The sequence below is a fragment of the Camelina sativa genome, chromosome 11 (genome assembly GCF_030686135.1).
Source record: "Camelina sativa cultivar CO46 ecotype springtype chromosome 11, ASM3068613v1".
NCBI classification, from domain to species: domain Eukaryota; kingdom Viridiplantae; phylum Streptophyta; class Magnoliopsida; order Brassicales; family Brassicaceae; genus Camelina; species Camelina sativa.
Genome location: NC_141890.1, coordinates 31731125 through 31752625, shown reverse-complemented (window position 1 = coordinate 31752625; position 21501 = coordinate 31731125). Strand labels below are relative to the sequence as shown.

At 38.3% G+C, this 21501-nt stretch overlaps 3 protein-coding genes and 1 long non-coding RNA gene across 5 annotated transcripts; 3 read left to right on the top strand and 1 right to left on the bottom strand.

Annotated features, from left to right (window-relative positions):
• Positions 1-807: 807 nt before the first annotated feature.
• Positions 808-1581, top strand: LOC109127371 (uncharacterized). The gene is made up of 3 exons (XM_019231994.1): positions 808-1007; positions 1111-1302; positions 1374-1581. Exons 1-3 carry the CDS (start codon positions 808-810, stop codon positions 1579-1581), a joined length of 600 nt encoding a protein of 199 aa, XP_019087539.1.
• A 3206-nt stretch (positions 1582-4787) lies between these two features.
• LOC104724585 (heavy metal-associated isoprenylated plant protein 30-like) lies at positions 4788-11974 on the bottom strand. Of its 2 annotated transcripts, none has more exons than XM_010443098.3 (3): positions 11799-11971; positions 11349-11516; positions 4788-5083 (listed from the first exon to the last, which is right to left on the bottom strand). In XM_010443098.3, exons 1-3 carry the CDS (start codon positions 11851-11853, stop codon positions 4929-4931), a joined length of 378 nt encoding a protein of 125 aa, XP_010441400.1. In that variant the 5' UTR covers positions 11854-11971; the 3' UTR covers positions 4788-4928. The 2 variants fall into 2 exon arrangements, with proteins under 2 accessions (XP_010441400.1, XP_010441401.1); XM_010443099.3 differs by lacking the exon at positions 4788-5083 and adding an exon at positions 10824-11100 and having other exon boundaries at positions 11799-11974.
• Positions 7533-8484, top strand: LOC147934682 (uncharacterized). The gene is made up of 2 exons (XR_015570913.1): positions 7533-7787; positions 8107-8484. It is a non-coding gene; the product is annotated as an uncharacterized LOC147934682 (long non-coding RNA).
• A 3004-nt stretch (positions 11975-14978) lies between the features above and the next one.
• Positions 14979-17269, top strand: LOC147934681 (uncharacterized). The gene is made up of 5 exons (XM_087472739.1): positions 14979-15601; positions 15986-16115; positions 16191-16478; positions 16561-16782; positions 16865-17269. Exons 1-5 carry the CDS (start codon positions 14979-14981, stop codon positions 17267-17269), a joined length of 1668 nt encoding a protein of 555 aa, XP_087328865.1.
• The last annotated feature ends 4232 nt before the right edge of the window (positions 17270-21501 follow it).

Below are 21501 nucleotides of genomic sequence, written 5' to 3'. Positions count from 1 at the left end.
AGTGTTTATAAAATACTCATGCATTGCAATTTGTGTTTAGGGTGCAGGTAAAGGCAAAGTGTGATCGTGAAATCAAGGCAATGAAGAGGAGGATGTTCTAGGGACTCGATTGGTTGTTGTCTAGCATTGTTAGGTTGCTAAAGTTTGGTAATTAGAAACATTGCTAGGTTGCTGGTTCTATGTTTCCTATGGGTTGATTATTGGATATTGTTTATGTTATAATATTGGTATTTATTATTGGATATTTATTGGATATTGGTATTGGTTATTTCCGCCGTTGGTTGTGATTGTGGTTAGGTCACTAGTGGATATGGGACCACTAGTTGTAGTTTATTTATTATTATTATTATTATTATTATTATTAATATTATTATTATTATTATTATTATTATTATTATTATTATTATTATTATTATTATTATTGTTATTGTTATTATTGTTATTTATTTTTTAAAAAAACAAAAAAAAAACGGGTCGGGTCGTTTCATGGACTGGGTGACTAAGTCAGCACATTTTCTGGTCATTAAGAAGACTGATGGAGCAGCGGTCCTGGCTAAAAAGTATGTGAAGGGGATAGTCAGATGAGATTCTAAGTTCACTTCGGTGTTTTGGAGGACATTTCAGGCTGAGATGGGAACTAAGGTGCATATAAGTACAGCTTACCATCCTTAGACATATAGGCAGTCGGAGAGGACTATTCAGATGTTGGAGGATTTACTAAAGATGTGTGTGCTGGATTGGGGTGGTCATTAAGCAGATCACTCGAGCGTGGTAGAGCTTACTTACCATAACAGCTACCAGACGAATATGGGGATGGTTCCTTATGAGGCGTTGTATGGGAGGCCATGTCGCACACCTTTATGCTGGACTCTGGTTTGGAAGAGGAGCACACTAGATGCAAGTTTTGTTCAGAAGACCACGAAAAAGATCCGGGTGCTCAAGCTGAACATGAGGGAGGCTCAGGATCGACAGAGGAGTTATGATGATCCAAGGAGAAAGGACATTGAGTTTTAGGTCGATGATAAAGTGTACCTCAAGATGGCCGTGTTGCAGGGTCTGAACATGTCTATCTCATAGACTAAGTTGAGTGAGATATATGGGTCCTTTCAGTATTATGGAGAGGGTGGGACCGGTTGCATATAGGTTTGAGTTGCCTGAAGTTATGCATGCATTCCATAAGGTCTTCCATGTGTCGATGTTAAGGAAGTGTCTTCACAAGGATGACGAGGTGTTGCCTAAGATTCTTGTAGATCTTCAGCTCAACATGACTCTTGAGATGAGACCAGTGAGGGTTCTGAAGAGGTGAATCAAGGAACTTCGGCGGAAGAAGATTCCTTTGATGAGAGTCTCGTGGGACTGTGATGGTGTGTTAGAGGAGACTTGGGAATCCGAGGTGAGGATGAAGGCAAGGTTCCAGAAATGGTTCGAGAAGCAGGTCGAGGCCCGAGCTTGTCTAACCTTGGTCCCAATGTCGTTATGGTTAGAAGACCGTGGCTGGAGTGGACGGAGTATTCCAGCCCATCTTTGTTGATACTTTGTCGCTTAGGGGTGGTTGGTTTTGCGATTGAAGTACCAAGATGAGGTGGTCCTCAAGATGCGGGCCATTGGCTCGGTGCTGATGTATCTTATTTTTCATTATGTATTTTCGTTGAGGTTGTAACGATTATGACATTTTGTGATTAATAAGATGAGTATTTCTTTATTTGTGTCATGGGGAAAAGAAAATAGCTCGGGGTTTCTATTTTTGGAAAGTTTCCATAAATAGAAAGTTTCCTTAAAAAGGAGGTTTCCATAATTAGAAAGTTTCTAAAAGTGGAAAGTTTTATGGAAAGTGTGGTATCATGATAGTGGTATTGGTGATAGAGATCTTGGTGACGCTTGTCAGTGGTAGTGTTTTGTACCCGGACCGTGGTCATGGTGTCGCTAGATACCTTGGTGGTGGTCTTAGTGAAGCAAAATACCATGGTGGCGGACCCGGTGACATTTTTGGTATTTGTGGAGGTCCATTTAGACATTTTGTGGCCTTGGTGGTGGTCATGCGGGACGTTATGTGGTCCTTGTGACGTTTTTGGGATCTTTGTGACGTTTTTAGAGTCTTTGTGACGTTAGGGTCTTTGTGATGTTTTGGTAGCCTTAGTGGCGAGTGTTGGCCGTAGGACATTGCGATGTTCCTGTGAGAGCCATAGAGGTAGTTCTGGTCAGCGTGGTACTCGGTCGAGCTCAGAATTATTGCTCTATGGATATGAGATCTCGAACAACTCATGAGGGGATGGTTAGGTTCCTATGTACCGTTATCTTGAAGGACTTTGTGGCCTAAGGGTATAATTGGTATATCGACTTTGGGTGACGATCCGAAGGCACGCTGTAGGGAGATAGCTCGAAAGACGCAGGGGAGATGGATGAGTTGAGGCCCGTAGCTTGAGGGCTGAGGCCCGATAGCAAGCCGGCAAGTCTCGAAGGCTGAGGCCTGAGAGCGGGGGAGATGCATGAGTTGAGAGCAGATAATGTCGGAGATGCGGGTTATTATGACATGGTGTTGGCTGCACGGAAGATCCTTGGTTGTTGGTCTTGGTGCTAGATTCGAGGACGAATCTATTCTAGTGGGGGAGAATTATAAAACCCGCAAACCAAAAATTGGATTTTTGGTAGGGGTGTTGATCGACACTACTTGTTATGTCGGTCGACACCATGTCCGGATGGGTTAATCGGTTTGCTTATAATCCTCTGGTTTGCGTGGTTGGTTTAGGAGAACCCTAAGACTCAATTTTATTAGGGAAAACTCGACTTCCCAAGTCCTTTAGCCGTTTTTCACATCTCAGAAAAGAGAAGGGAACAAAGTCTTTGTGAGAGTGCTTGAGGTTTTGGTGAGTTCTTTGTATCAATGGGGTGATTTTCTTCATGGAGAGTGTGGATCCAAGGCTAGGAATGTGGTGGGAAGGTTGATGTGGTGCTAGCTTTGTCATTTGGGTATAGATCTCGTTGATTGGCAAAAGTGAGTGCATGACCATGACTTATCTAAGCTAAAATCTCTGTTTCTGTAATTTGTGTGATGTGTTGTTGTTTTCTTGTGAGTTCCTTGTGGTTTTCGTAGCTCCTGAGGCTTAGATCTGTTCCTGGGATCGTGTGGGACAGATAAGAGAAGCTTGGAGGTGAGATTCGAAGGTTCTGTTCGAAGGGAATCGATGCTCGGCATCAGTGTCGGTCGACACCAAGATGGTGTCGGTCGACACCAACGCGAGGACGACTTGGGGACTTGATGAGTGTCGGTTGACACCATGTGGAGGTGCCGGTCGATACTGTTATGGATTTGGGAATGTCGGGTGTCGGTCGACACCAGTAGTGGTGTCGGTCGAAACCAGTAGTGGTGTCGGTCGAAACCAGTAGTGGTGTCGGTCAACACCAGATGACTAGTGTTGGTCAACACCTTCTGGTGTCGGTTGACACCCTTCAGCAGCAACCGGTTACGTCATGTTGCTTTATGCATTGCTTGGTTTGTTTTATTGTTTGTTGATTGTGGCGTGGAAGATCTTATTGCTTGTGTGTATAGCCCAGTAGATGGAAGGATTGCCTCACTAAGTATTTCTGGTAATACTTACGTCTCTCTTTTGTGTTGTGGCGCATGTAAAGGCAAAGTGTTATCGTGGAATCAAGTCTATGAAGAGGAGGATGTTCTAGAGGATCGGTTGTTTGCTCTGTGTCTATGTTAGGATCCTAGAATGGAACGTAGTTGTCTAGAACGGATGTCAGGATTGTTGATTTTATGATTGTTTTGTGTTCTGGTTTATTGTTGAAATCGATTTGATGTTATTTCGTTAATCGTTATTGGTTATTGGATTTATTGCTGTTATCCGCTGTTGTTGTTGATTGGGTTAGTTTGATAGTGAGTATGAGATCACTAGATATTAGGATATATATATATATGTATAATGAGTCGGGTTGTTTCAGATATTTGCTTATTGGTTGCTAATAAAGTTAGATCAGCCTTGATCATATTGATTCTAGACTTTAGGAATTTCATGCCCAGAAGGTGTTTGAAGAAATTCCTGAACCAAAACTTTTAAGTGCTTTGCATTCCTTACCTTTGGAAATTGTTGACTAGGGTACTTAGTGGCTAGATAGACTTGATTGTAATGCTTATTGATCATTTAATTGCCTTTGGAAGAAGTTGATGATTGATTGATTAGTAAAGAGATTAATTGCATGGAAATGTGTTAGTCTTGCTATTGTTCTATTGCCTAGGGATCTTGCTTAGTTTAAGTTGTTTGATACTCCATAATTCATCTCTTATCTCACTCCTAATCAATTACCTTAACCCTGAGATTCTCCTTTAGTTATTGTTGAGTTGATTTTCTATTTCTTTCTTGGTTTATTTGTTGATCTTTTTACAATTTGTTTGCCTTGCTTAGTTAAGTTTGTTACATAAATCAAATCTTTGTTTAAATTTAGATTAAGTAGTTTTGTGCATTCCTAGTGTGTTGATCATTGAAAATTGAGGTTCGATAATATAATTGACAGAAATATAAGTGCACTTTCGTGATATAGGTGGTCAAATCAATTCTTTTAAATCTCTCTGAATGTCCCTGAAACAGGGGTGTCACAAATTAAATTCCTAAACCTTAGCTCTTTTTCCAATCCGTTTACTAACGGTTTTATTTTCTTTACTATTTTTAATTATAATCAATTTTGTTTAGCTTAATTTTAATACTGATAATCTATTGTGTGATTGTGAGTATTTGTGAATTTGACCATTAAATACTATATCGATTTCTTAATGTGAAGAATAGCTCTAGGAATAAGTTTAGTATATCATGTATGCAAGTTTCTTTTACTCTAGCTTTTATATGCTTATGCATTAAAAAACTAATTAATCAACCCTATAGACGATACAACATGCATAAACCCGTAGATACCCTAAAAAAAGAGGAAGATCACATAAGGCGACAGGCGTGGACGTTGTCGTCATTGAAAAAGTTGCTCACTTTGTCGTCGCCACGGTTGGTAACATGGATATGACCATGACGGTCGCTAAGATTGTAGCCATGGCGATAGTAGTTGTAGCTCTCCCTGAACTCACGGGTGGTATCTGTTTGGGCAAATTTTAACCGATTCGTACGTGAACAGTTCTAAGGAATGAACATAAACAGATCTTTATTGATTAACCCTCAAGATTACAATAAATCAATATCAACATCCATTGTGCGATGATCTCTTCTTTCATGAATAATATTTAGTCCTCGTTAGATCTGTCGCTTAATAGGGTTGTAGCTTGAGTATTCTTGGGTTCTTCACCTCCCCTCTTCTACAGTTTAGAGATTCTTTCTTTATAGCTGCCACCAAACCCTAGTCCTAGTTGGGTTGGGCTTAGTCTTCTCTATTGTAACCTTATGGGTTAGCCTTCAATATAAGTCGGTCATACGATGATTGTATATTGATAATATAACTTATTTCTATCTTTGTAGTGAATATCCATAATATATACGACCCTCCACATGATATATATAATCTTATCAATATAATATAAAACTTATCAATATGACATCTGGTCTTATCAATATGATATACGTTCTATTAAGATGACTAACATCGGTTTAAGCTTACCTAACCGAAGTATAACCGAAAGTGAATTTATTTTTCCCAACAGTTTGCCCCATACTCCCATACTCTTTACTTTCTAATTTAGAATTTGAAGAGTAGCATGTCTATTTGGTAAGCTTGAATCGGTCGTTACTATGAACGTCTTTTGACTGAATGGTGTCATTTTGACATGAGGCGGCTTTTGATTGATTGCTCATTCTAGCCAGCTTTTGCATTGGAGAAGAGCACTTATGTCTTGTTTTGCAGCGTGGCAATAAGTAACATAACCGTCAACCTTCTTTTGTAGTTCGCACATTGTCTTGCCTTTTTGTATTTTCCCCCCGACGTTGGCTTCTCTAGTGATAAGCAAACGCTTCTAAACCAACTCTCAAACATGGAGCGATTACATTTGGTTTCATGTGTCCAGCTTCTGGAGCTGAAAATTGTTGTCACTCGTGTATTTTAAGTCTCTCATCGACTTGATAATGATTTTGCCCCAGCCACAAATTAAAGATATTTTCTTTGTGTAACGTTTACTTTTGAATCTTTTTCTCAATAACCAGACTAATTTGCACAAGCTTTGATTAGTCGATATCACTTGGCTTCACGTGGCTTCCGTAGATGTCATTGTTCTTTGATGTCTTTTTGAAGTTGTATACATCTTGTTTGCGTGACTCTCCGCATACGGGGTAAGTCATTCCACAGAAAATTCTTAATAGTCATCTATTTTTGTCGAGTGGGTTTTGTGGATTTCTTTAGTCGATATTTCGGAAGAAGAATCCAGATACTGTTATGGCACCGAATCTATCGATGTTGCTTGAATCTAGAAAATATGGTTTACCATCATCCATGGCTTTGAGGCCTCTGCTGCTCTGATTGCTACGGTGAAATCTTATTTTCCACCTCCTTAGCCAATTCATCCACCAACTTGGGGTTCCGTAGTTCTATTTGAGTTATTGGGGAGTTGTTCTCCCATATCTGTCTCTTGTCTATGTGTAGAATTCAAGTAACCATAAGCTGCTCCTGATATGAGTAATGACTTCTATTCTTATCTACGTTTGTTGTTGTTGTTTTTTTTTTCAAGGGATTCCGTATGTAACGTACGTACCTTACTTCGTATTTTTTCGTCATCAGGATTTCTCTTTCTTTAGGACATTCGCGACATGGCTGCACCTACGTTTCAGCTCCGAAAAATATACTTTGCCTCGATTAGCTGCTACTTAACCACTAAGTGCAACATACTTTTGATAATTATCTTCATATGAGAAGGTCTCTCATCGATCTTGCAGCTAAATTATCGCCAAAGGTGGCATGGCATGTAGCAATTAGTGTGGTAGAACTCTGAATACAAAATCTCACTATGATTTTCATCAGTACAACATACTTGATCATTTTCAAAGGCAGTGCCTTATACTCTTTTGTTAAAATTACTTGCTTATTCGCTTTTGGAGCTTTCTTAGCCTCTCGCTTACTTAGCGGAGGATACAGAGCTTTACTTTTCTTTGTGTATCTTACCCAACCATATGGAGCTACACATGAGATCTTCAAAAGTAACATAAATGGTCATTTCTTTATCACAATGATGTTGGTAATGAGCATTTATATGTTGGTCATGCCTATAAATTACGGAGGTCATGCCTTAGCATGTTTGTAATGATCATTCAATGCTCCTTGTTTCTTAACTAGGAGGCTTTGCGTGACCATAATCACTTTATATGTTGCTTAGTAACTGTCGCCAATAAAGTACTTGGGAGTTCTAGTGTCCGTTTGTTACTCTCTCTTTAAACTATGTAACCGTAGCCAAATCATTTTTCATGAGAGCTTTTCTCTCTCAAATAATTCTGTGTAGTTTCCGTCACTACCTTTCGTCCTTTCTTAACCAACAACCACAATTATTTTTTATTGGTTAGTGACCGTATTCACGTCCTTATGAGAGAGCTTTATGTCTCTTTAATTTTAAAGCAACAGTGGTAGTTGTTTTTCTTTCAGAGATTGCCCCCTTTTAGTGTGTTCTATAATGAGGGTTGTCCCTTCTATTTTTGACTGTCACCAGTTTCTGGTGCTCTTTATTTTGAGGTGTCCCTCTTATTTGAAACGTATTGAACGTGGTTGTTTCACGTTATGGCTTTGCCAATTATTTTTGTAGTATTGGGCATCGTGGCCACTTCATGAAGTTTTTCCTCACTGCAATTTGAAGTCTGCTTCCTCCATAGGTAAGCTACTTTTATTTTGTTAGAGTAGACTTCCTCAACGGGTAAGTACGTTTTTATTTAATGGAGTTTGCTTACTCAATGGGTAAGCAACTACAATATATTTGAGCAGAGCCGGCCCGGGGCTAAAGCCCAACAAGCAGATGCTTTAGGAATCAAAAATATATTAATAGTTTGAGGGCATCATTTAGCAAGAAAATTCTTTTAGCACACTGTTGAAGTATATGCTTAGTACTTCATAGGTGTCGAGTTCGAGTACTGAAATATGCATTTTGCCAATTTTAATTTTATTTCAGTTTGTTTATGGGATTTTTTGCTTTAGGCAGCAAATATATTCGGTCCGGCCCTGTATTTGAGTATGCTTCCTCAATGGGTAAACATCTTTGTGTCTCAGAGTCTACTATCTCGATGGATCAGCAACTACCAAGTTTATGTATTCTTAAGTTTGCTCCCTCTATGTGTAAGCAACTTCCAGTTTATCAGAGTATGCTTCCTCTTCACTTATCTTTGTTGGGAGACATAGCCTCTGATTTCTTTTATATAATGAGCATTCAATGCTTCTTATACCTTACGAGGCATTGCCTCAGCTTTTGTTTTAAGTGATCATCATCACTTTTTCTTTTCTTTATGCTTATTACATCTGTATAGACTTTACCCCTTCTGTTTTATTTTAGCTAGTGACTATTGTCACTTTCTATAATGGGAGACATTGCCTCCGAATTTTAATAGTGAGCATTCTATGCTTCTTATGTTTTAGGATGCTTTGCACCTTTGTTTAATTTTTAGCAACCGTAGTTACTTCATTTCCACTAAGTTTGTGATTTTTTTCTGGCAATGACATCCATCGCAGTCATCTATACCAACATCATCAACCAAGGTTGCTGCTTGTCATGCTTGTAAGAGGTGTTTCCTCTTATTCGATTAGCATTGGCCATGGTCTGCAGGCAGGCCTTTTCCTTTACTTTTTTCAGTAGTGATCGTTGATCACAACTTTTTTTCTTGTTTTTGTTTTCTTTTGAAGCAGTTACTCTTGATTTTTTTTTTCAGTAGTTGAATGTCGTCATAATTCCATGCATGTTACGGCTTTGCCAACTATTGCAGAGACGTCTCGCTAATAAGTCTTTTTTAAGCGACCATAGTCACTTCTATTTTCTAGGAGGCATAGCATACGTTCCCTTTCACTTCTACTGCCTCTATTGGCCAACTTATCCTTTACGCAAACGTAACCATGTCTTTCTGTGTAGCGATTGTAGTCAAATTATCCTTACGCGACCGTAGCCACATCATTCTAAACCTGTCATTTTTTTCCCGTTGACAGTCGTGTTTGATTTCCTGTTAGTAATTGCGGTAGATACATTGTTTTAGCCAGCTCCTTTTCAAGTAACTTAAAAGACAAACGTATTGGTTCAAGTTACTCGGGGTGCTTAGACCTCTGTTACAAGGCACTTAGCCTTTACCGTAGATGAACAAGTCTTCTAGAATATCTTAGATGAGCAGGTAGCTTCTGCTACCTTTAGAAACACATCTATATTTATTTATCACAGATGCTTATTACTAAAATTTTATGTGATCTTAGAGACCACTGTGCTTAAGAACTTAAATTTTATCAAGTTTTTTCTGGATACATCAATATGTTCTCTTTTGTGCATGGATGCTTAGTTCTTAATAGATAGTCTTATATGTATTGACATACAAATAGCTAACCAACTAGATACTTATAAGTGGTATGGGCGTGACTTTCCTAGTTATCTGATAGAGCACAAAGAAAGGATCTAGATTCTAGATCTAAAACAACCATGATACTTTATGAATGGTCATTAGAAAACTTATCTTGATTTGTGTCATAATTGTCGTGTTTACGTTGAAGTTTCCGAGCCGGAGTGACAATTTTCGTGGATCCTCTTCTTGCTAATGCAAAACAAACTTCAATTTGATCTCCATGGTAAGACAAGTCTTATTATGAACGGGGATCGACTGGCCATCCTCAAAATTCTTCTTAATATCATCATGATGGATGCTTGAATGTTGGAGTGACCGTGGTCACTGCTCTAATAAGAGAACCCTGGTTTTATGTACGAGACTGTGTATTAGTTTCAGAATACAACTGCTCTCGCCTCTGGTGATGTCATGTTGTGTTGCCATGCTTGCATAGTTGCATTGCGAAACCTTTGTTGTTTGCGTTTGTCAGAACTCATGTAGCCACTGCATCAAATAGTTATCAACCTGATGTTCGTTTTCTTTTAATGAGAATCACAACATCTTTTAATATAATGAAACCAAAACCCGTAATAAAAGGTGGTATTTATCTTAGTTTGGTGATTTTTGCTCTCTACCAAATTTCTTCCTTCATAGTAACTTCGTTGATGTGCATAATTCTGATATTATGTATTTATATTGCTCGACAAGTAGATTTTGTTACTGAAGCAGGTTGTTTTTTCTGAAACTCCAACGTGAATTTGCTCTTGTGAAACATTCCAGTGATTAGGCTCCGGTACCGTGTTTAGTTCTTCATAGTGATTACCATTCTCTATCTCCTCACCCATCTTTTTAAAAAAAAAAAAAATAATTAAAACATGAAAATGATCCTTAGTCGTGACCAAATTGAAAAACCCCAAATCTTTGGGTTGTGTTCTATTCAATTTCAGGACTCAAAGAAATCGATCGGATAACTTCTCCATATGTCAAGCCACCATCAATATACTCAAAGGCTTTAGTGTGATCCACCATGCTTCATGGTAGTGCACTAGTGTTTACCATGAGTCGAACGATAAAGCGTTGGTAGCTCGATCTGCCCCCAATTATTTTTTGAAGTTTCCTTCCTTTTAATGACAAGTAATGGTGATCTTATAGCGTTGGTAGCTCTGCCCCCAATCATTAGATTTTTTCCAGCGTCGTAGTAGATCCATGAGTTGATCAAATTATCTTCCATCTCAAGATTAACTCATCGGTCGTTCATACTCACGTAGTTAAAACTGCCCCTCCTAGCGCCAATTGTTTGGGCAAATTTTAAATGTTTCGTACGTGAACAGTTCCACGGAATGAACATAAAGAGATCTTTACTGATTAATGCTCAAGATTACAATAAATCAATATCAACATCCATTGTGGGATGATATTATAAGCCATGGCTCTTCCTTCATGAATAATATTTAGTCCTCGTTAGATCTGTCGCTTAATAGGGTTGTAGCTTGAGTATTTTTGGGTTCTTCACCTCCCCTCTTTTACGGTTTAGGGATTCTTTCTTGATAGCTGCCACCAAACCCTAGTCCTAGTTGGGTTGGGCTTAGTCTTCTCTATTGCAACCTCATGGGTTAGCCTTCAATATAGGTCGGTTATACGATGATTGTATATTGATAATATAACTTATTTATATCTTTGTAGTGAATATCCATAATATATACGACCCTCCACATGATATATAATCTTATCAATATAATATAAGACTTATCAATATGACATATGGTCTTATCAATATGATATACGTTCTATTAAGATGACTAACATCGGTTTAAGCTTACCTAACCGAAGTATAACCGAAAGTGAATTTATTTTTCCCAGCAGTACCTTTGAAGTAATGGTCGGAGGAAGTGAAGTAGCGAGGCATGTCCGGGTACGGCCAGAACTCGGCTCGCTTACCAGCTCTTCTCACCGCCTTGAGCACTTTCTTCCTCTGCACGTACTCAACCACCGTTACTCTCTCCATCTCCAGGTTCACCTCCACCGAGTCCACCCCTTCACCACAACAAACACAACGCCCGTTTAGTTACTATTTTGATATTGACAATGTTACTTCATCTTTTATATATATAGGATGCTCATGTTTTAGCAATTTTTTTTCTATATTATAAAATTTCTGGAAAATTTAAAGTAATTATTCTATGACCATAATTTATACTATACAGTATCACATAATTTTTTCTAATACTCGTGTATTTAACGAAAACATCTAATAGAAGAAAAAGTAATAATTAATAAGTTATTTTTGAATAGAACATTAAATTATAATGACAATACCTCTCAGCTTGTAAATGGCATGCTTGACCACCCTCTCGCATCCACTGCAGCACATCCTTACTTTCAGGTCTATCGTCTCTTAGCACCATTCATATATTAGAAACTAATTAGTACTAATATCTATGATCAAAGAAATAGGGTAATTAGATGAACAATTATTTAAACGACCAACTCCCTGCTGAATCAGCCAGAGGATATATATAATCATAGCAACATCCACTAGTGAGACAAACTTATGACACTTCGTTTCAGCTTTGTCCGATTCCCATTAACGAATCACTCAAAATCAAAAAGTAAAATTTATACAGCCAAAGGAAAACTATTCTTTTTGCGAGAATCTGATTTGCCAAGTTTTTTTCCTTGTCTACCGTTTTCCTTATAAACGATAAATAAAAATAGTTAAGGAGATTAGCTATCGTGTTTGAACTTTTAATATACATACTAGGTGATACCACGTGCTACAACACAGAATTATATATTTTGTTAGGTGATACCACATGCTAAAACACAGGATTATATATTTTGTTAGTTACTTTTTTTGTAATTTGTATTTTTGTAATGTAGTTTTTTATTTAGACTTATTTTCTTTGTTTATATAGTGTTTATTTGTATATTTGGGGTTATACGGTAAATTGGAAATCCTAATAGAGTAAGTAGTTTTCACGGAAACAGACACACCACAATATTGGATAGTAGTTTTGTAAGAGAATAGACACTCCGCAATATCGTATTAGTTTTGTAAGAGAATAGACACACCGAAATATCGGATAGTAGTTTTGTAAGAAGATGGGTTTTTCTTTATTTTGGTATGTCGTCAAAAGAGGAGAAGTTGCTTGTTAAATTTCTACATGTTGAAGTGAAAAAAATTGTAAGAAACCAATTTAATTTATAGTTTGATAAAAATACATGTTTTAACGGGTTTAACTCAAACTTTTTTTATATTTAAAAATTTTTAAGAGTAAAAATATTAATATTAGTTAAATATTTTATAGACTTTAAATATATTATAATATTTTAAACTTTTGACGGAGTTCAAATATTTATAATAATTTAATCATTCTATAAAAATTAAAATATTTATAATATCTTAAACTTAAAAAAAAAACGTAAATATATTATAATATGTTTACTTTTTAAACTTTTAAATATGCTCATAATAGAATCAAATTAAACTGTTAAATTTGGATACCTGATAAATCAAGCTTCATGCTCATTTGTACTTAAAACATATTAGTCATATAAATAAATAAATAAATAAATATATATATATATATATATTTCAACCTAACATTAATTAAAATAAAAATGCTAGATTGGTTGCCCAAACTGGAGGATAATAGTTTACAAAAATCGTTTCAGACACTAGCTTTCTCGAAGAACGAGCTAAACAATCAGCCTTCACATTTGACATTATTGGGATCTTGGAAAAGGTAAAAGGAGGCAAGGAGACACTAAGCACCTGGAACTCATCAAGAAGCGTTGAGAAAACCGGCCACTCTTCCGGATCTTGCACCATCGCTAGTAATTTTGCGGAATCCGTCTCAAACCTCCGACAATCTATTCCTCTGGACAGGATACACTCCATCCCCCATAATAATGCTTCTAGCTCTGAATGAAGTGGGGATGCACTGCGACGTTGACATCTGGCACCCATAACAAAAGTCTGATTTCACCATCTCCACACCAACATCCTAAACCTGAATTTGGTTCCGTAGCTTTCCACGAGCCATCAACTTGACAATGAATTATCATCTCTAGAGTATGCAAGGATTCCGTCGAAACGGAACCAACCCTTGCAGCTATTTGGGTTTCCGCCCACCACAATTGTTCACGTAAAGCCTGATTAATGATATCTATTGGCTCTGACTGTAACCCTTGGAAAACTTTTTTATTCCTATCCTTCCATAAGAACCAGAGCAACTACGGTATCGAACTGTCACTACAAGAAAACATGCATTTTGGGACTACATTTTGTGACTACTTATTCAGTCGCAAAATATAGCAACGCTTTTGAGACTAATTTGCGACGACTAAACGACTACACAAAAATTGGAGAGAAAAACGTCGCTTATTAACGACAAAACATAAAAGTCACAAAATTGTCTTAAATTAGCGACTACATTAGGAGTAATTTGCATCGAAACTAAATTTGTCTCATAATGGTCACAATTTTGCGACTACTCTGTGACAAACTATATAGTCGGTAAAGAGAATCGCAAAAACGTCGCAGATTGAGGACTTATTTGCGTCCACATTTTATACCCCTATTTAGTAACAAAGACGTCACAAATTGCAACGATATTGTGACTGATATCTGAAGACTTTGCGACTAACACCTGATTTAGCTACTCTTTTAAGACTGTTTAGCCACTCTAAATATTTTTTATTTTAAAATTTCACATTTGAGATTCATTTACATGTTTAGGTTGAAGTTTATGTTTTGTTTTGCTCACCTTATCAATAATAACTTTCTCAAAGTATTAAATTTCCATGACTATAAACTAAACATCCATAAGTTCAAAATTTATCTTAAGTGTTACATGTTCTTTTATATGAGAATGTGTTGCAATGAAAGAAAAATTCAAAACTAAGTGAAGTAAACATTGTTTTACTAAATCTTACTATTACATGTATTTTATACTACTAATATGAGTTCTCTTTAGTGTTTTATATCAATAGTTTTGTTCATAATGTGTAGAATTCAATATTTTTATTGTGTGACGTATATATGGTAGTCTTAAAATGTTCACATATTGCTATTAATTTGCCACTATGTTACGACTATCTCTATTTGTCACTCTTTTTGCTACTAATTAGAGACTGCTTTGTTACTACTTTTGCGACAGTTTTGCTACCGTGTTTTGGCGGTTTATCTTCCCACCACTTAATTAGTGGAATTTCTCTAAATTGTTTTGGCATTTTTTTCCCCCCAATTATTTTGTATGTGACTGATTTGCGACTAAAGTGCGACAGAGTTTTTTCTTTTCCGATTCGATCTAGGGTTCTCTCTCAAAAAACCTCTCAACTCTCCTTCCTCAATCCCTCAAACCTTTCTTTTCCGATTCAATCTAATCTTTCCCTCTCCTTCCTCAATCCAATCTCTCAACTCTTCTTCCTCTCCTTCCTCTCCTTCCTCTCCTTCTTCTTTTCTAAATTGATTTCTCCTCCGTTCTCGATCTAATGCCTCCTAAGGGTAACGGTTCTTCCAGAGGTCGCGGTGCCAGAACCGCCACAGGTGTCCGAATCTTCAATGGTAATAACAGATCGTCTTCTCATTCGTCGAGCCCCTCTGAACGGACACAGTTTGGGACACATTCGGCAACCCATTCACACCAAAGTCGTCCTTCTCACTTTCCGCCGAGGACAATTCCAACGAGTCCATCATCGAGTACCCATCCACCGTCGAGGGAAGATCCTGAACCGAGTACACATCCACCGCGGAGGACAAATCCATTGCCGAGTACCCATCCACCGTCGAGGGAAGATCCTGAACCGTGTACACATCCTCTGCGGAGGACAAATCCTACACATCCACCGCGGAGGACACTTACACCGCCTTCGAATCCTCACCAACTGCCTCCTTGTCAACCGGTGCAAGTTCCAAATGATCAGTTTGGTTTGCCGCAACAAAACCCTAATCATGAAGAGGAAGATAATGGTGAAGAAGGAAACCAAGAGCAACAAAACCCTGATCCAAATGTCGATTACTACCAAGAGCTTTTGGATGGTTTGCTAGCTCTTCGAGGCCGAGAACGTCTACCACTCATGTCTGAGCATCCTATCCCTGGAGTCGAAACTCTATGGTATAAAACTCTCCCCTTTGGTTTGCTTTAAGTTTCTTGAACTGTAGAAGTGTAGTTGTTACTCGGTTGTTTTGGTGTCCTGTCTATAAGTGTTCACTAGGTTGCTTACTCGGTGTCCTGGCTATAAGTGTTAACTAGGTTGCTAACCGAAAATGTCCTGTCTATAATTGTTCATTAGGTTGCTTGCTTGGTTGTTGTGGTTGTTACTCGGTTGCTACTTGGTTGCTTTAATGTCTTTACTACTCATTTGTTGTTTGATATTCACTAGAGTTCACTAGGTTGCGGTAATAGATTCACTACTCATTTGTTGTTTGATATTCATTAGTTTATTTCAACAGTTTCAAGTCCATATTTAGTAGTAGACTTACTCAGTTTATGTAACAGGTTTAACAGGCAGAAAGGCCAGCTGTCTCGAGCGATTTCTGGAATCTTGAGGAGAAAGTTTGATGGGCCTTACTACAGTTGCAAGGTTACTCCACTGTCCATTCAAGAGCGATATTTCAGCACATTTGTGGTAAGGTTTACTCCTTATTTCTGTACTCTATATATTAATTGGTATTGTTTCTAACTAAACTTTGTGTTATTGTAGCGGAAGTACAATTGGGATATCGGCATTACTGAGCTCGTTAAAGCAGGTTTCTTGAAGATAACCAAGAAAAGGATGAAAGGCATTGTCAGTCAAGCTAAGAGGAGTGGTGTACAACCACCATGGATTGGTGAAAAATTATGGCCTCTTATGTGCGAATATTGGAACACCCCTGATGCCATTGAGAAGAGTGAGAATGCTTCACAGTGCAGAAACTCTGATCGTGGAGGTCTTGGAGTGCACAAACACTTAGCTGGTCAGAAATCATTTGTGCAAATTCATCAAGAGATGGTAAGACTTCTCTTTTGTCGAATTCAGCTCAAAGTTTTTCTGATATTTCCATGATTTAATCTGTTTCACTTCATTGTGGGAGGAAGAGTTGGGGCGTCCTGTGTCACTGGTGGAAGTGTTTCTTAAAACACACACTCGTTCGGATGGAACATTTGTGGATCAAAAAGCCAAACAAGTTGCTGAGACGTATGAGAGGACCATAGAAGAGAGACAAGCTGAAACGGAGGAAGATGGTCCAGATGGTTCAGAGAGTTCAACACATCATAATCTTTTCCTTGATGAAAGAAATGAAATCTTCCTTCGGGTAAATTCGTTTTTGTCTGTTTTTTTTAAATCTGGTTCCATTTAGTCTGTGATGATTACTGAATGTTTATCTCTTGGTTTAGTGTACTCATACAGACCACAAAGGCAACCCATTTGGACTTGGATCACTTGTGGAGACACTAAAGAAAAGGAAAAGGACAGAGAGTTATGCAAGCGCTTCTCCATCAACTCTTGGGGAGCTTCAAGATCAACTTCGGCGCAAGATTTCTGAACACGAGGCTGAGAATGCACGACGTGATCAGGAACACCGAGAGTCTCAAGCTGAGCTGAAGAGGCTTTTCCTCTTCATGAAAGAAAAAAATCCTGAGTTTGAAACTTTTATGGTTTCTCCTCCTAAATCATCCACACCCGCAACCACCCATCCAGATACCGCACCTGCAACCAATGCACAACCCAATGACGGAGGCACCACACCAGCCTCCAGTCCAGCTGCCAATTCCCCTTCTTCTAATACTGCTTTCAACTGAATGTGTTGCAATTCCCTGTTTTTTTTAATGAACTTGTTTTGCTTTTGAATACTTTTTGGAGGATCTTTTTGTTTAGGATGATAAGTTTGCATGATTAGTACCTTAAATCATCATTCCTTTTGGTTAATATCATTTTAAAACCCGAAATTAATCAGATTTAGGATTGCTAAACCGTGACTAATTTGTGACCAAATCAATTCAAAAATGTAACTACTTTGTGACCAAACCAATTCAAAAATGTAACTACTTTGTGACCAAACCAATTCAAAAAATGTGACCACTTCGTGACTAATCCAAATTACAAAAATAGTTGCTAAACTCAGACTCTTACATTAGTCCCAAAACCGTCCTAATTCTATACAATCACAAAAATGTCAGGACTGTTCTATACAGTCACAAAAATGTCCCCAAATAGACTTGGTTGCAGTTTAGTCGGAAACTGCAACTACCATATACGGTCACACAAACATCGCTAATATACGACTATATTACAGAGTCCTAAATCCGTCGCAAATAAGCGACCATGTTGCGACCAACAAATTTTGCGACCGTTTTTTAGCGACCATCGCAAATAGTTGCTAAGGAGTCGCAAAACCCTTTTTTGCGACTATTCAGCAACGATTACTGGAGTCGCAAATGGCCTGTTTTCTTGTAGTATGTGAGTAGTTCCAAAAGCCATAGGGCCTGACCCTTTACCATATATAAAATCTAAGTTTGAATAGATCGATCCAAAAGGGAACTTATCCTTGTCTGATTCATTAAAAACCCTCTCCCAAACCTGTCGGGAATGAGGACACTCAAATAAAGTATGATTAATAGACTCTTCCTCTATTTCACATCTCTTGCATATCGTGTTACAATTAACTCCCCGAGAGGCTAATCGCGTCATCACCGGAAGAGAGCCAGATGCGATCTGCCAGAAGAAATGTTTGATTTTAGGTGGTACCGGAAGATCCCAAGCCTGAGCCCTCAGTACATTGCAGTTGGGACCAAATTCAATGTCAGCCTTCATGGCTTGAGCTACCTTATATCCCGATTTAACCGTGTACCGACCAGATTGTGTATAATGCCACACCAATCGATCTGGCTTAAAATATTTGCTAATAAGCAAACTCTGAATAGTTTGAATATCCGCCGGATCCATGAATTCCTGGAGAATAGGTACGTGCCACTCTTTAGTCTGTGGATTAATCAAATGATTTACCATTAAACTTGGAAGCATGTGCCGTCCCCTACCGTCTGCAGGGCGAGGATGTTGATCAGGGATCCAAGGATCACGCCAAACCGAAATATTAAACCCTGACCCAATCGTCCACCGAGCGCCTTGTTCAATTAAACCCTTAGTTGAATAAATGCTTCTCCACCCAAACGAGGGCGAATACAGTTGTTTTGCCATCAATAGATGCTTATTTCTGAAATATCGACCTCTAAACACCTGAGCAAACAGAGAATTCGGAAACTGTATTAAACGCCAATACTGTTTAGCCAATAAAGCGTCATTAAACGTCTCCAAATCCCGAAAAACCAAACCACCCTCAGATTTATCCCTACACATCTTATCCCAAGCCACCCAATGAAGCCCCCGGTCTTTTCCATCCGAGCTCCACCAAAAATTTGAAATTGCACTCGTCAAATTGGTTGTTAACCCTTGACGAAGTTTGAAGCAGGACATAACATGCGTAGGAAGGGCCAAAGCCACCGACTTTAGTAAAACTTCCTTCCCTCCCTTAGATAAAAATTTTTCTGTCCAACCATTCACCCGGTCCTTCAGCCTATCTCGAACGTAACCGAAGACTTGAGTGCGTAAACCTCCAAGATTCTCAGGAATACCCAAATAGGAACACATGCCCCCTTCTGTGGATATTCCAATAACAGATTTTACCTTGTCCTTGACCTTTGAAGTCACCTTTTTTCAAAACATAATAGAGGACTTATCCAAATTTACCTCTTGGCCGGATGCTTTACCATAATTGCCTATGATATTCATGACCGTTGAACATTGTTCTTCATCCGCTTTACAAAAAAAAAGACTATCATCAGCAAAAAGCAAATGAGAGATAGGGGGAGAATCTCGGGCAATCTTAATACCCAATATTTTTTCCTCCCTTTCTGCCTTTTTGATATTAGCTATCAACACCTCAGTACAAAGAATAAACAAGTATGGGGATAAAGGATCCCCTGTCGCAAACCCCGGTTTGGCGAAATGGAGCCACGGGGTTGACCATTAAGCAAAACTTGATAGGAAACCAAACTGACACACCACATTATCCAAGAAATCCACTAAGAGTCAAAGCCTAACCTAATTAAGACCGCCTTCAAAAAATCCCATTCAACTCGGTCATAGGCCTTGCTCATATCCGTTTTGAAAGCCAAGAAATCCGAAGTGCACATCCTATTGGTCTGTAAACCATGGAACATCTCTTGGGCCACCAGAATATTATTTGTGATTAACCGACCAGAAACGAAAGCCGATTGTGTTTCTGATATAATAGAGGGCAGAATCTTCTTTAACCAGAAGCAAAGAATTTTTGAAATGATCTTATAACTCACATTACACAAACTAATAGGCCTGAATTCTGTCATTCTTTTAGGCACTTCAACCTTTGGAATCAGACAAATATTAGTTTCATTAATCCTGCGATCAAACTTCCCAGTCCGAAAGAAATCCCTAACCAGAGCAACCCAGATCTCCTTAAAGATGAGGCCAAAACCTCTGAAAGAAAAGTGTTGTCATCCCATCCGGTCCTGGAGTTTTCTCCGGGTGCATTGCAAATAAAGCCTTACGAACTTCCATCTCTGAGATATCCTTAGTTAATTCCCTATTCATACGCTCTGTAACAAATGGATTAACCGCCTGTACCATCTCTGAAATACCACACACATCCGAATGTGCAAAAAGCTTATTGAAATAATCAGTCGCAATCCTCTCCATACCCACACTCGATTCATCCCAAACATCCTCTGAATTGAACAGCCCTACAATCTTATTCATAACCCTCCTTTGCTTAGTAGAAGCATGAAAGAAGCTAGTATTTTTGTCACCAACCCGCAGCCAAAATTTTCGACTTTTCTGTTGCCAATACAATTCCTCATCATGATAGGCATCTTTTAACTTCTTCTCAATAATATGAATCTCCGCTGTCGAAATAGAATCATCGTTTTTAGCATCCTCCAAAGCCGTCTTAAGGGAAGATATAAGTGTTCTACTATTCAGAACATTCTGCCATGAAATAGAATTCCTACAATTTCTAATTTTATCCACAAACACCGAGGTTCTGAAATTTTTGGTACGATTCCACCCCGATTCCACGGCCCCAGAAAACCCCTCTTTCCCCATCCAACGCTTATCAAAACGAAATTGACGAAAGCTCCGTCCCCCAGACTTCGCACAAGAGGCTAGAATAGGGCGATGATCAGAACCTATCATTTCTAGGTAATCCACACGCGAACAAGGGAAAAACAAATGCCAATCTTCATTCCCTAGAGTGCGATCCAACCTGCACCGTACCACCTGGTTATTACAGCGATTACCTCGCCAGGAAAGTAAATCCCCATAACACGGAAATTTTAACATACTACACTCACAGATCATTGAAATAAACGGAAGAAAAGACGAAACTGGTCTTATTGCGCCTCCTGTTTTTTCGTGATTACCTGTTAGTTCATTAAAATCACCAATCATAAACCAATGATCTTGCCTAAGAGAGACAATTTGAATTAGTTTGTCCCAAACCTCCTGTCTACACCCGGGCACATGATCTCTATACACAAAGGAAATAACGGTTAAGGTAATTGATATTAACCAAAACTTTTAAGTGCTTTGCATTCCTTACCTTTAGAAATTGTTGACTAGGGTACTTAGTGGCTAGATAGACTTGATTGTAATGCTTATTGATCATTTAATTTCCTTTGGAAGAAGTTGATGATTGATTGATTAGTAAAGAGATTAATTGCATGGAAATGTGTTAGTCTTGCTATTGTTCTATTGCCTAGGGATCTTGCTTAGTTTAAGTTGTTTGATACTCCATAATCCATCTCTTATCTCACTCCTAATCAATTACCTTAACCCTGACATTCTCCTTTAGTTACTGTTGAGTTGATTTTCTATTTCTTTCTTGGTTTATTTGTTGAGCTTTTTACAATTTGTTTGCCTTGCTTAGTTAAGTTTGTTACATAAATCAAATCTTTGTTTAAGTTTAGATTAAGTAGTTTTGTGCATTCCTAGTGTGTTG